This window comes from Vulpes vulpes, chromosome X, assembly GCF_048418805.1.
Source record: "Vulpes vulpes isolate BD-2025 chromosome X, VulVul3, whole genome shotgun sequence".
Classification (NCBI taxonomy): domain Eukaryota; kingdom Metazoa; phylum Chordata; class Mammalia; order Carnivora; family Canidae; genus Vulpes; species Vulpes vulpes.
The window spans coordinates 14950102-14965652 of NC_132796.1; the positions used below are offsets into that span (position 1 = coordinate 14950102).

Genomic DNA, 15551 nt, shown 5'->3' on the forward strand with positions numbered 1-15551 from the left:
GAGGACCTGCTACAGGACAGGTTAGGGTCTCTTTTAAAATGAACAAAGGGGGCAGCCAGGTGGCTCAGGGGTTTAGCGCCGCCTTCAGCCCGGGGTGTGATCCTGGAAACTTGGGATGGAGTCCCACATTGGGCTCCCTGCATGGAGCCTGCTTCTCCCTCTGCCTTTGTCTCTGCCTCTCTCTATCTCTCTTTCTCTGTGTATCTCTCATGAATGAATGAATGAATGAATGAATGAATGAATAAATAAATAAATAAATAAATAAATAAATTTTAAAAATCTTAAAAGAAAACGAACAAAGGGTAGTGGAAAGGGAGGTGGATGGGGGGACGGGGTGACTGGGTGACAGGCACTGACAGGGGCACTTGACAGGATGAGCACTGGGTATTATAGTTTATGTTGGCAAATCAAACTCCAATAAAAAATATACAATCAATCAATAAATAAAATGAGCATAATGGATTCAAGCAGCATGTGGTACATTCCAAAGACATCAACTCCCCAAGTGGGTCCCAGGACAAACATGCATGCACATTGTGTGCCTAGACGACAATCTTAGAGCTCTAATCTGGCTAACCTGATTGGCCCCGATCAGTCTAGCTGTCCAAGAACTGTATGATTTTTATTCTTCTTACCTGAGACACCTGAAAAACTACCAGGGTTGATACTTACAGCGACTTTATATGCGGCTTCTATGTAAAAAACAAGATTCTGTATGAAGGCCACCTCATCAAGGGTAAAAATGATACGTAAACCTAGTAAAGAGAAACAGACAATGAAGTTAGAGTTCTGTTGTGAAGAGAAATGTGTGTGCTGCCAATCACAAATTACAAATATCACAGTAGGAAAGAAATTCTTGTACCCCCTTTTTCATTTTTCTTCCCCCCCCCCCCCATTTTCATTTTTCTTACTAGGGCATCAAAAATGAAGTCTGAAATAAATTGAAACAGATAATGTCTAATCTCAGAAAGAGAAAGGAAGGAAGGAAGGAGGGTGTGTCTATGGGTAGAAAAGACTGAAAGAGGTATGGAGCCTTTTAAAGTATGAATTTTGGGGCAGCCTGGGTGGCTCAGCAGTTTAGGACGTGATTCTGGAGACCCGGGATCGAGTCCCACGTCGGGCTCCCTGCACGGAGCCTGCTTCTCCCTCTGCCTGTGTCTCTGCCTCTGTCTGTCTGTCTGTCTATCATGAATAAATAAATAAAATCTTTAAAAAAAATAAAATAAAGTGTGAATTTTTGAAGCTGGTAGGAATATGGTAAGATACGAACTCTTACATCAATGGGTTTTTTTTTTTAAGATTTTATTTATTTATGAGAGAGAGAGAGAGAGAGAGAGAGAGAGAAGCAGGCTCCATGCTGGGGGCCCGACGTGGGACTCGATCCCAGGTCTCCAGGATCACGCCCTGGGCTGAAGGCAGCGCTAAACCGCTGAGCCACCTGGGCTGCCCCAATGGGGGTAGTTTAACTAGCAAACTGTTCTGAAAACAATTTGGTAATATATATAAGTAGCCTCTGAAGGATATCTAACAGAAGGAAGCAAGGAGAGATGGGGTCAAAATTGGTATTATAGGGCAGTGCCTGGGTGGCTCAGTCAGTTAAGCGGCAGTCTTGATTTTGGCTCGGGTCATAGTCTCGGGGTCCTGGGATTGAGCCCCGTCTCAGGCTCTGCACTCAGCATGAAGTCTGCTTGAGGATTCTCTCTACCTCTCCCTCTGCCATCCCTGCCACACTCTCTCTCAAATAAATAAATCTTAAAAGAAAAATTTGGTATTGCAACATTAGTTATACTAGGGGAAAAAAGAATAAGGTAATAGTTTATGGTATATCCATTGATAAAGTCACTGAAATTATGTTTATGAAGAGCTTGTAAGATCATGGGGTAAACTCTTAGGTTATAATGCTAAATAATAAAGACTACTATTATGCAAACAAGATGACAAATAGAAAAAAAATAATTTAGAGGAGAGACATTCAAATGCAAATTGGCAGAGGGATTTTTTTTCTTTGTATTTTGTTATATCTTCCAGGCTATTTACAGTGGGATCATATTAATTTTCATAACCAAAAAGTATTTTTATAAATGCCTGGTTTATTCATAAAACTGTAACAGTATTATTTACGGATTTCTGCTGCCTTTAGAGTTTCACCTTTTCAGTCTGAAATACATGGGAAGCCTCTAACTCAGAAGGCCAGGTTACTGAACTGGGGATAAGAAGTCTGAGACAGAGCAGCTAAGTGACCTAACCCCTGGGGGCCATCGCAGTCGACTGCATCATGTGAGACACCATTTGGTTAGCAGAGATATACGGCAGTCTGGAGCTCAGGAGGCCCAGTGTCCAAGCTGCCATGGAAGCCGACAGCTTGGGCTGCGGAACGGTGCTCACAGTCGGGGAGTACTCCCAGCATGGAGGCTATGGACCTACTGACCACTCTGGGCAGACTGCCAACTTCTAGAAATTACATTGTTTGTATATAATTCCGGTAAATGAAAGTGTGTCTAGAAGGGGGTGTGAAAGGAAAGGGGGAAGTGCCAGGGCTAGCTTTGGGGTCAACAGAGAAAGGCTGACAGAGCTGGCTCAACGGACCTTTGTCCTCTAGGTCCTCAGAAGGCTCGCTGTCGGCAAGTCACAGAATCAACGTACACAATATTATAAAAATGCATGCTTTTGCTTTACAGAAATAACTTATTTTGAATTTGGATCAATGCCTGCCCCTCCCCATCCCCTCCTGGATTGCCACTCCTTGTACAAGGGGCCCCAAGGGCCCTGGCTCACCAGAGGCAGTCATCTGGGCCAGGAACAGGAGGAAGAGGGAGGTGGCATCCACCTGGAGGTGGCCCCACTGGTCGTCACCTACCACGGTGCTGCAGGTGGCAGTGTTGTACTTGGCGTGCAAGCTGTCTCTGGTACTCTGAGTGTGCTTGAACTTCTCTACTTTATCCACCTGAGGGAGAGAGCAAGCCGGCTCCACAGTTATGGGGTTCAGGGCTGGCAGAAGCCACACCCAGGGTCCATCGCTTGGGTCTGGACCTCTCATCTGCTACCTCTGGGAGGCAAAGAGATGGAAGGCAGTACGTGTTCACCATGAGCACCACACACAGGGGCCGTGCGGGGGACTCTTCCTGCCCACACCAGGGATGTCCCAGCCCAGCAGGATTTCAACAAGCTCTGCAGGGCGAGGGGTCAGGCCAAAGGGTTTCCTTGTCTGCATAAACCCTGGATGAGCTGTGACACATGGAAGGTACTCAGTGAAAGAAAGGGGAAGAAAGAGGGCCTGTTTCAACTTCTGCTTCTCATTTCCTTATGTCAAAAGGAAAAGAGCAACTAGGTCTTTGAAGGCTAACCAGGAACATAGAGATGAAGAGTAGGTACAGTATCATTCATCGTGGAATCTGTGCAGATCCTAGTATGATATTCTGTACACAGTATGAGCTCAGTGTATTATTTTATTTACTCCTCACTGAAAATACCAGTAAATAATAATGCTGACTTGTAAAAACTTAAGCATTTTCAACTCAAATGAAAAGAAACCCTTTTATACACTCAACAGAAGAAACAATACTATATGGCTGTCTGGGAGTGGCTTTTAAGAACAAGGATTTCTTCCCCACTTAAAAAAAAGTGCATGCTCTCCTTTTACACAAGTAACTCTTCAAAGGAGAGTCTGAGAAAGAGTCCTTTGAGTCTGCGATTCTATAGTATAAGATTATTGAAGATGATTTTAAAGGACAAAGCAAGCAAAGTATTTTCAACTTCTCTTCCACTTAAGAAAAGCTCAAAATGTTTTAGGAATGTTCATTGTCACCACAAAAGTGACAAAATGCCCACTCAGATGACCTGAAAATACATTTGTTATTTTCCACCTACCTGTCTCATCATGCACTGGAGAAGACCCCGCATCAGTTTCACCACGTTCTGTGGAAATAAAGTGGGATCGGTGACAAAGCCAGCTTCCCTGCTCCAGGAAAACAACCTCCTCACCACATGGTCCATAAGCCAGGGCTGTCTGGCGTCTTCTCTGAGAAGGCACACCCTGAGCATATACAAGTATTCTGAATGTTTAGATTATCTCTGCTCCATTGCGAAGAAAGAAAATCTTGATGCAGTGACTTCTCAGGAATAAAGGGGTTGCACCAGATGGCACCTCCAGTTCTGAAACCCAGGGACTCCTCACTGGTATTTTAGCAAGACAATTTTGTAAGCCTAGTACCCTGATGCTTAATTCTGATATCACAATTCTTATTTTTGTTATGCCAAAGATGAATTAAGCCCACCATGCCTGCCCCAAAGTAATGATGCTTTGCCAAAAAGGCCATCTGTGACACCATCACTGGACTATTGAGTAAAGTTCTTACAAAATGCAAGTAGCTGCCAGGGTTTCTTAATATGTATTGCCATCAACTATTATCATTATCATTATGAACAATAACAGTACTGTGAAAATCAGACTGCCTCTCCAGGCGCTGTACAAAACACTTGACCTGGATTCTGTCTAATTCCTGCAACAACCTTATGAGGCAGATGTAATTGTTACCCTGCTTTATAGATGAGGAACCTGAGGCTGAGAGATGATGCAACGTTGCTGAAGTCTCCCAGCGGGCAGGGGATAGAGAACAGAGCCCACACTGTCAATACATTATGTTGCCTCCCACTTCTTCCACAATTCAGATCTATCAAAAGACTGGTCTTAAGCTGTCCTATTAAAAACATGATAAAAAAATATAAAAATAAAAAAAATAAAAACTAATTCACAATTAGCTGCAGAATGGAATTATTTTATAGGTTGAAGTAGCCCAGTTGAAAGAAGTTCCCACCCAGGACCATGAGCATCTCCTCTCTTGTAGAATGTGCACGGTCTGCAGGGGAGCAATGTAGTGAAAGGCCACGAAAGTTCATTACCAGAGAGAAGTCTGGAATGAATCATCCTCCAGATCCTTCTGCCTCTAAAATCCTAGGATTCTAGAATACCATCTCATTTTATGTCATAGACTCTTTGGAGGCAGAAAATGTTACCTCTTAATAAGGTATAACAAACATCGTTATAATTAACATATCCTATAGTGGATAGCACAAATATTTGTCAACCGACTTCCCCTTGAATAAAGTTATTTCCAATATGCAGAAGCACGGTGGTTCCCAACTGGAGGTGACATTCTCATCCCCCAGAGGTGGAGGAACATCTGGAAATGTGGGGCTGGAGGCATTTGTATTGTCACTATGATGAAGGTGGGTACTACCAGCATTTAGTGAATAGGGACCAAGAAGCCTAAGTGTCCTGCAATGCACAGGATAGTCTCACACAATGAGTAACACTACTTCCTATGCCCCAAATGAAACAGCGGCCCTGTTAAGGATCATTGGAAGATCCCATGTTATCCTCCATAATCAAGGGAAATGTCTCTCTTTAGTTATTAACAACACTCAACACAACAACGTGGCCTGTTTGTGCCTCACTACTGTCATTCATAGCACAACAAATCTAGTCAACTCTAGCCTACATCAGAAAACGCTTAGAGAGGAGAGGTACAGGGTGTGTGCATGCAAGGGCATGTGTAGACAGGCAAGCTTTACTTTGATTTTGTCTCAAAGGAGGATGGGGAGTTTGGTGAACACCCAAACTAAATTACTATACTGCTAAAGAATGATTCACTTATGTAATAATCATCCAACTTCTTGGAAGAGCATTCAGTGCTTGCTGCAAACGTATTTTAAAACTACCTCTTGCCTTACCTCCAAGACTTGGTGATTTCATCACCTTACACTCAGCATATCTAGTCAAATCCAAACCGTCCTTCCCTTGCTCCCACAGACAGGCTTCCTCTGTTAGTTTCCCTATCGCCGTTAAGGCTGCCTGCCACGCCTGCCCACTTTGGTTGCTGTAACAAGCACTGATTGGGCAATAAGAACTCTCCCTGAACCTGATAATCTGCTGGCTGTGAGGGCCAATGAGGAACACGTGAATCAAAGATAAATCCCAAAGGCTCTCATGCTAAGAGAACTACACTGTTATATGTCAATGCTTCCTACTTCAAAGCTATCACTCAAAATGCTCTGAAAATACCTCCTACGCTCAAGGGCAGATTATTTTCTTACATATTCAATGATAGCAAATCTTTGCTTTGGTGAACATGTTGATTTCTGATTTTGGAAATCAATAAAAGGACTTCATTGTGCTGTACAGGAACATAGGCATGAATATTGGACAACACCAATGTGGTTCAAAATTAAAGGATGACTATAAATTAATAAGACTGCTTTGGAATGGTTCAAACTAGAAAGGAATTTCTAAGGGAAATTCCAAAAATGTTTTAAGCAGTAGCAATACTGTTTGGTTAAATACCCTTTCAACATGACTACTCCAGACTACTACACTTTGGAATGTATATTTCTGGTGTGCTGACTCCTTAAAAACAATCATATTAGTTTATAATGACATTTTGTATATAAGTATATATAAAATTGACAGAGCATGTGTGAAAGAAATGTAGCTAGTTACAAATTTGGATGCTCTCTTTTTCCTTTCAGAATAGTGATTTTTGTTTTTTTTAAGGAGGGAAAGAAATCTCAAAACGACCAAGGAGAGGTTGAGAACACCTAAGGGCCTCCCTAAAATATTTTATAGCAGAAATGGAGGTGATGCCTACACCCAACTCTTCTGCACAGCTACTTCCTTGTAGGCTTTTCAGTTCAAGGAAAAGGTGCTGAGCAGCCAAGACATAGCTGCCAGTCAGCATTACCTGCTCCAGCTCGTAGGCTTTGGCCTTGTCTTCATCACGGTCGGCGTTCTTGCGGTAGGCCATGCCCAGGCCCCACACAGCCAGAATGCTATAGATGTTATCCCGTACCCAAGCATCCTTCTGCTCATGACTGGCTGACAGCAGCCCTGTGACAGGATTCTATTAGAGAAGAGACACAAAATGACTCAGCACCACCCTCACCCAGCTCTTGGCAAATGAATGCTCACCCTAAGAGGGCCCAATGAGGGCTGAGGTAAGGAGTAGACACACAAGTTCTACTCCTTGCTCTGCCACCAACAGCATGACCACGGGTGAGAAGGGACATCACTTTTCTGGGCTTTGATTTCCTTATCTGTATAACATAAATATTAGACTAGAAAGTCTCTAAGGAACCTTCTGACTGATGTTTTATTCTTTTGCTTTCAAACCAGATCGTGCTATGACAAACAGAAGAAACAACGAAGTCTACACAACTCTTAAAATTTTTTTTAAGGTTTTATTTATTTTTTCATGAGAGACACAGAGAGAGGCAGAGACATAGGCAGAGGGAGAAGCAGGCTCCCTGCAGGGAGCTCAATGTGGGACTCGATCCCAGAACTACGGGATCACGTGACCTGGACCAAAGGCAGAGATGTTCAACCACTGAGCCACTTGGTATCCCACAACTCTTATAAATCTGTGCACTGAAAGCTTTAGGTCTTCTTCTGCTTTCATGTTTCCACACCAGTTGGTGAAGTGCTGAACCTGGGAGGGAGAGACCTGGATATAGAGTCCCACTCCACCAGCCATCTCTATGTGCCAGGGGAAGTCGCCTACCCTAACTGGGCCTCCACTGCCTTGTCTGTGAACCCAGATGCTTCATGAGACCAAAAAGGAGGCACTAAGCAAGAGGACATCAGGGTGTCCTATGTAGCTATGATATTTAAAAGGGCAGCTGAGTCACTAAAAAGCCAGATCTTCACACACAAAAAATATATACAATATTCCTAACAGCATTATTCATAATGACCCAAAAGTGGAAACAACCCAAATGCTCATCAATTGATGAATGAACAAAATGTGGTCTATACAAACAATGAAATATTACTCAGCAATAAAAAGGAAAGAAATACTAATACTATATGCTATAGCATGCGTGAACCTTGCAAACACGATGCTAAGTAAAAAAAAAAAAAAGCTGGTCACAGAGGACTGCATATTGCATGATTCCATTTCTTTATAATGTCCAGAATAGGCAAATCTGTAGAGATAGAAGGTAGATTAGTGGTTGTCTAGAGCTGGGTTCAGGGGAAGATGGGAGAAAGTGGGGAATGAGTGATTGTTAACAGGTTTCTTCCTTTCTAGGGGTGATCCAATTGTTCCAATGGACCATGGTGATGATGCACAACTCTGTGAATATACTAAAAATCATTATTTACTTTAAATAGATGAATTATATGATAAGCAAATTATATCTCAAAGAAGCTATATTTTTTCAAAAGCCGGTGCCAATGAACTCTGTGCCTAGAAATAAAATGGGTAGGGTAAAAAAAGAGTCACATAAAGATAAAGCCTTGTTGACTTTTCCTGAAAATATGCAAAGAAATATGTATTTAATAAAATACATCTAATTAAATATAGAAACTTCCCAGCTTAAAGTTATTCAAAGGGGTATTAAATTATTTACAAGAAAGCTCATGAAAAAAGTGGGGGTACTTTCTTTTTTTTTTAAATCAGATTTTATTTATTTATTTGAGAGAGAGAGATCATGAGCAGGGGCAGAGGGAGAGGGAGAAGCAGACTCCCTACCGAGCAGGGAGCCTGAAGTGGGACTCGATCCCAGGACCCTGGGATCATGACCTGACCACAGGCAGATACTTAACTGACTGATCCATCCAGTTGTATACTTTCAAAGTCAAAATACTTTGGCATAGTTTCAAATGGTCCCACATAAGGAATTAAATATTTGGCTTTCTCCTTCAACTAACCTATGCCCTCTCCAAAAACATCTAAAACTCAACTGATACTGCCCTCAGGGGCAACAGTATTTTGTATTTTGACACTGTTCCATAGCTAACAATTACAAATCAATCATTTTAAAGTCTGGAACTGAAGTCTAGAAATGGCTGAGTGAAGGTACGAGTCTTATTCCAACACTGGACGATTAGAATTTTTAAGAATATCAGTATGCACCAACAACATATAACATGGGCAACTCAAACTATTCTGAGGCCAGGTGGCTAATCCCAGGACAGCAAACCATCAGGAGATCCAGGGAAAGAAATCAGCTCCTTTCTGGTGTATCCATCAACCACGAGCCCACTGAGAAAAACAGCCTTCCAATGACACAGCAGTGACAACTTACACATAGTGCCAAGTGTGGTTTGGATTATGAAATCTCACTGTCCTGTTAACTGTAAGTTAACTTCTTTGACTGTTGAAGCAGATCAGTTTATCCCCACACAGAGCTAGAATGTCTGAACTCCTTGTTCCACTACAGAGACACAGTCTGGGTATTTGGAGATCCCCACATTCAAATGTGCATACTCAAACCATGTTAACTTGGGGTGCTACTGCACTCAGTGAAAAGAATACTTACTGTTATGGACTGAATATCTGTGTCTCCTCATATGCATTCATTCATTCATTTTAAGTAAGCTCCAAGCTGGGCTTGAATGAATGCAAGGCTTGAACTCAGGACGCTGATATCAAGACCTGAGCTGAGATCAAGAGTCAGACACTTAACCAACTGGGCCCACCTGGGCACCCCATCTCTCCCATAGTCATATATTGAAATCTAATTCAATGTGATGCTATTTGAAGGTGGGGCCTTTGGGAGGCAATTAGGTCATGAGGGTAGAGCCCTCATGAAGGGGGCCTAGTGTCCTTTTAAGAGGAGGCCAGAATGTTAGCTTGCACTCTGTCATGTGAGGTTGCAACAAGAAGCTGGCTGTCTACAAGCTGGAAGAGGGCACTCACCAGGACCTGATCATGCTGGCAGCCTGATTTCGCACTTCCCAGCCTCCAGAACTGTGAGAAATAAATTTCTGTTGTTTAGGACCCCAGTCTGTGGTATTTGTTATGGTAGCCCTAGCTAAGATGTGCTTCTCTCTTTAAGTCTATAAAAAATAATGTGTTGTGTTATAAGATGTGGGAGGTTCTATTTTGATGTAATTCATAATAACTGAAATGAGTACAGACTGGGAGACACTCTGCTATGATGGCCGTTCTGCTGTCCCTTCCCCTAAGGCTGAGCCAGTGGGTTTGCCTTTGTGTGACTCCCCTACTTGGAGGTGGCTTATGCTGTACCCCCCACATTCTCACTCACCGGCTTCTGTGACCCACCCATCAGTCCATCTCTATAGATCTCTGGGGTCTTTTACTTGCACTATCTATCTAAATGGAGGGGGAACAAAAGGCCTTTGTAGCTGAAGCTGATGCGATGTTACAAACTAAAGAGAAACAGGCAAACTGCAGTCAACAGGAGCAAAGTGAGTAGATCTGTTTAGGCTAAGCCTATGGCCTCAGATGTGATCATTTTAACTATATGCTGCTTTCTAATCTTTCAAAGATATAATTTAATTCTATCAATACTCACACATAACCTTCAGTGTATTGTATTTAGGAGCACAGGTTCTGGAAACAAACTGCCTGTGTAAAAAGTTCTACCACAATCCAGCTGACCTTGGACAAATTACTTCCGCGTCTCCATCTATCTTATGGGGATTAGAACAGTACCTAGACCTCATAGGGTTGTTTGTGAGAATTATATGAGTAAATTCATACCAAGCATTTTGGACTATGTCTAGTACAAATTAGCTCAATAACTGCTAACTATATTATCAACCTATTTGAACAGATTTTATTCACGTTACTTTTTCATATAATTATTTTAGGAAATCAGATGGAGACAGTGGTTAGGGGAAGAATCTACAAGTTACCTTAATGTAACCATCATTAGTTTTGTTAGGGGAAGAAAAAAAAGCCTGGTGCTTTCTTTTATTTTTATAGTAAATACTGCTGTGGATATATTTATTCCATTGATATGTTTGAGACAAAAACCCTCTATACCCTCTCCACCTCCAGGTCTTTATCTTTCCCTTTCTTTAGCCCAGAATTTTGCTCAAATAAATCTTCCCTTTCTGTTTATTTTACTAAACTCTCTGTGTACTTCACCTGAAAAAATGAGTGACAAATTCTGTAATAAGCATCACTACCTCTCAACAACCATTTCCTGAGGTGACAGGTATGGGCCGTGAAGGAAAAGGATGGGGCCAAATGCAGACAACAGAGCTACTAGGAGAGCCATGAGGAGTCAATGGTAGTGTTCCAGTGTGGTATTAGAAGAGATGGCACAGGACTGAGCCAGAGAACTCAGCACCCCTGCTGCAAGGGAACCGACAATGACATCCTTAAACTCTAGAAGAGGCCTGAGACAAATGAACCCAACATAAATTGTGTCTCACTGAGGGCAAGGAGCCAAGAGCTGGGCATTTTTGTCATTCAGGTTTAGTCATTTGTCAGCCCATCTTACCTTCTTTACCACTTCTTCACTTCTAATTTAGAGAAAGTGCCCTTTTTTGGCTCCTGTTTATGAGAGAAAAGCCTAGAATGAATAAGGCCCAGGCCTGGGCCTCTGTGCTGTGGTAACAGACAACACTAAAATCTTGGTGGCTTATAACAATGAATATTCATTTCTCCTCCATGCCTCGTGTCCATCCTTGGTAGCCTGTGGTTCTGCTCTGTGTTGTCCTTCCTCTAGGAACCAGGCTACTAAAACAGCCTATACCCACAACACTGCTCATCTCATGGCAAAGGACAAGAAACACAGCAAACCATGAACTGCCTCTTCAGGCTGCTAGCCACAACTGACACATTACATCTTCTCTTATCTCATCTGTGAAAGCAAGCCTCACAGCCATTTCTGAGTTCAACAAGGTAGAAATGTGAAATCCTCCCCCTAAGGATGAAAAGCAAATAACTGTGAATAACTATTATGTGAACAATTATATAAAACAATTATTATGTAAATAATTGTGAACAATTATACTGCCATGATGATCTCACCTGCTAGCTGTGGTGGGCTGGGACCTCCACCCTCACAGCCCACCCATAAGTGAATGTGAAGCAATGTGAGATTAATATGGTAATGAACCACCTGTATTTTGCTTTTTGGCTTATAAAATGGTATTATGTAAAATGAAATTCCTACTCTTTGGGATGGAGTAAGAGGAAAAAGGAATAAAGATATTAATCAGACAAATTAGACTTCATAGCAAAGAATATTAACAGGGATATAGAGGATGGTTATAAAAACAATAGGGTCAGCTCGTGATGAAGACATAACACCTAAATGTGTCTGTACCTAATAAGAGGTTAAGGGATGCATACATAGTGGCTAGAACAGAGAGTCTAGAAATAGATCCATACAAATACAACAAATTGATTTTTAAAAATATTTTATTTATTCACTCATGAGAGACACAGAGAGAGAGGCAGAGACATAGGCAGAGAGAGAAGCAGTCTCCCTGCAAGGAGCCCAGTGTGGGACTCGATCCCAGACCCTGGGATCAGGCCCTGAGTCAGAGGCAGACACTCATGAATTTATTTATTCATGAGAGACATAGAGAGAGAGAGAGGCAGAGACACAGGCAGAGTGAGAAGCAGGCTCCATGCAGGGAGCCTGACGTGGGACTCGATCCCGGGTCTCCAGGATCAGGCCCTGGGCTGAAGGTGGTGCTAAACCGCTGAGCCACCTGGGCTGCCCTACAAATTGATTTTTGATAAAAGTCTAAAGACAAACAGGGAAAGGACAACTTTTTTTAAAAAATGATTTTATTTTTAAGTAATCTCTATACCCAATATGGGGCTCAAACTTACAACCCTGAGATCAAGAGTCACATGCTCTACTGACTGATCCAGCCAGCTGCCCCAAAAGGACAGCCTTTTTATAAATGCATTGGAACACAGAAATGCAAAGTAGTAAGAGAATATTATGAAAAATTATATGCCAACAAATTAGATAAACAAGAAGAAATTAATAAATTCCTAGAAGCACACAACTTTCCAAAACGAAATCATGCTAACAAATGGAAAGATACACCATACTCATGGTTTGGAAGAATTAAGTTAATTAAATTAAATTTATGCCCACACTACTCAAAGCAATCTACAGATCCAATGCAATTCCTATCAAAATACCAATAGCATTTGGGATGCCTGGGTGGCTCAGCTGATTAAGCATCTAACTCTTGGTTTCAGGCGAGGTCATGATCTCATGGGTCATGAGACTGAGCCCTGTGTCGGGCTCCCCAATTAGCATGGAGTCTGCTTGAAGATTCTCTCCCTCTGCCCCTTCTCTATTTGTGCTCTAACAAATAAATCCTAAAGAAAAAAAAATACCAGTAGCATTTTTCACAAAGCTAAAACAAAAGATCTTAAGATTTCTTTAGAACCACAAAAGACACCAAAGAGCCAAAGTAATCTTGAGAAAGAAAAACAAAGCTGAAGGTATCACAACCCCAGATTTCAATATATACTACAAAGCTATAGTAATGAAAACAGTATGGTACTGGCACAAAAATAGACCTATAGATCAATAGAACAGAATAGAGAATCCAGAAATAAACCCAGGATTATACAGTCAACTAATCCACACCAATGAAGTCAAGAATATACAATGAGGAAAAGACAGTCTCTTCAATAAATGGTGCTGGGAAAACTGGACAGCTACATGCAAAAGAATTAAAGTGGGCCACTTTTTTTATACCATACATAAAAAGTAACTTGAAATAAAGACTTAAACACAAGACCTGAAACCATAAAACTCCTAAAATAAAACATAGACTATAATCACTTGGACACTAACCATAGCAACATGTTTATGAATAGGTCTCCTTAGGCAAGGGAAACAAAAGCAAAAATAAACTATTAGGACTACATCAAAACAAAAAGCTTTTGCATAGTGAAGGAAACAACAAAATAAAAAGGCAACCTACTGAGTGGGAGAAGATATCTGAAAATAATATATCCAATAAGGGGTTTATATCCAAAATATAAAAAGAATTTATACAATTCAATAACAAAAAACAAATAGCCTGATATAAAAATGGGAAAAAGATCTGAATAGAAATTTTTCCAAAGAAGACATACAGATGGCCAACAGACACATTAAAAGATGCTCAACACCACTAATCACCAGGGAAATGCAAATCCAACCACAATGAGATCACCTTATACCCGTTAGAATGGCTTGTATGAAAACGAAAGAAATAACAAGTGTTTGCAAGGATATGGAGAAAAGGGAACACTTGTGGGATGTTAATTGGTACAGCCACTGTGGAAAATAGTACTGAGGTTCCTCAAAAAATGAAAAATAGACATACCATATAATCTAGTAACTCCACTACTGCATTCCCCGCCCCCCAAAATGAAAACACTTATTAAAAAAAGATATATGCACTCCTATGTTACTGCAGCATTATTTACAACACCCAAGATATGGAAGCAATTCAAGTGATAAGTGAATGGATAAAGAAGATGCAGTATATACATGTATAATGGACTACTACTCACCCATAAAAAAGAATGATATTGTGCCATTTGTGACATGGATGGACCTAGAGGGTAGTATGCTAAGTGAAATCAGACAGAGAAAGACAAATACAATATGACTTCACTTACATGTAGAATCTAAAAAACAAAAACAAATAGATTCATTCACAAAGAACAAATTGGTGGTTGCCAGAGGGGCAGGGGGCGGGAGGATGCGTGAAACAGGTGGAGGGGATTAAGAGGTACAAACTTCCAGTTATAAAATAAATAAGTCACAGGGATGAACAGTCCAGCATAGGAAATACAGTCAGCAATACTGTAAAAAATCTTGTATGGCATCAGATGGTAACTAGACTTACTGTGGTATTTTGTGATATACATAACTATTCAATCATTATGCTGTACACCTGAAACTAATATAACATTGTATGTCAATACTCAAATATTGCAGCCACTCAAGGAAAGAATGAAAATAATAAAAAGATGTATTTTTTAAAATGTTAGGTGAGTAAACAAAAATAGTAAACCTTAGATGTCAAAATAGTTGTTAACATGGTTATAAAACAAAGCAAATACCAAAAGTAATGAGTATAATAAAAGATACATAATGGAAAAAACTTTTAAAATATTGTTGGAAAAACTGGACATCCATATGCAAGAATATGACTCTCTATATCTAAATCTTATACTCTATACAAAAGTTAACTCAAAATGAATCACAGATCTAAATGTTAAATGGAAACTTCTAAAACTTTTATAGGTAAACCTAGAAGAAAAACCTTCATGACCCACAGTTAGGCAGAATTAGCCATGGAACCAAAAGCACAATCCATAGAAGAAAAATCAATAAATTAGACCTCAGCAAAAGTAAAAGCTTTTGCTCTATGAAGGACACTGTTAACAGATAAAAAGACAGGGACGCCTGGGTGGCTCAGCGGTTGAGCATCTGCCTTTGACTCAGGGCCTGATCCTGGGGTCCTGGGATAGATTTCCACAGCCGGCTCCCCACAGGGAGCCTGCTTCTTCCTCTTCCTATGTCTCTGCCCCTCTCTCTCTCTGTCTCTCTCATGAATAAATAAAATCTTTTTAAAAAGAGAGAGAGATAAAAAGACAATCTACAGGGGGATCCCTGGGTGGCTCAGTGGTTTAGTGCCTGCCTTCGGCCCAGGACATGATCCTGGGGTCCCGTGATCGAGTCCCGCGTCAGGCTCCCTGCGAGGAGCCTGCTTCTCCCTCTGCCTATGTCTCTGCCTCTCTCTCTGTGTGTCTCTCATGAATAAA

At 41.1% G+C, this 15551-nt stretch overlaps 1 protein-coding gene across 2 annotated transcripts in view; it reads right to left on the bottom strand.

Moving 5' to 3' along the window:
• Positions 1-15551, bottom strand: part of PHKA2 (phosphorylase kinase regulatory subunit alpha 2) — a 75859-nt gene that overhangs the window by 44735 nt on the left and 15573 nt on the right. For both annotated transcript variants that reach the window (XM_025997492.2, XM_025997490.2), the window contains exons 2-5: positions 6738-6896; positions 3868-3915; positions 2776-2944; positions 673-755 (exon numbers count right to left, since the gene is read on the bottom strand). In XM_025997492.2, coding sequence (XP_025853277.1) covers positions 673-755; positions 2776-2944; positions 3868-3915; positions 6738-6896 — 459 coding nt within the window. The remainder of the gene's footprint in view (positions 1-672; positions 756-2775; positions 2945-3867; positions 3916-6737; positions 6897-15551) is intronic.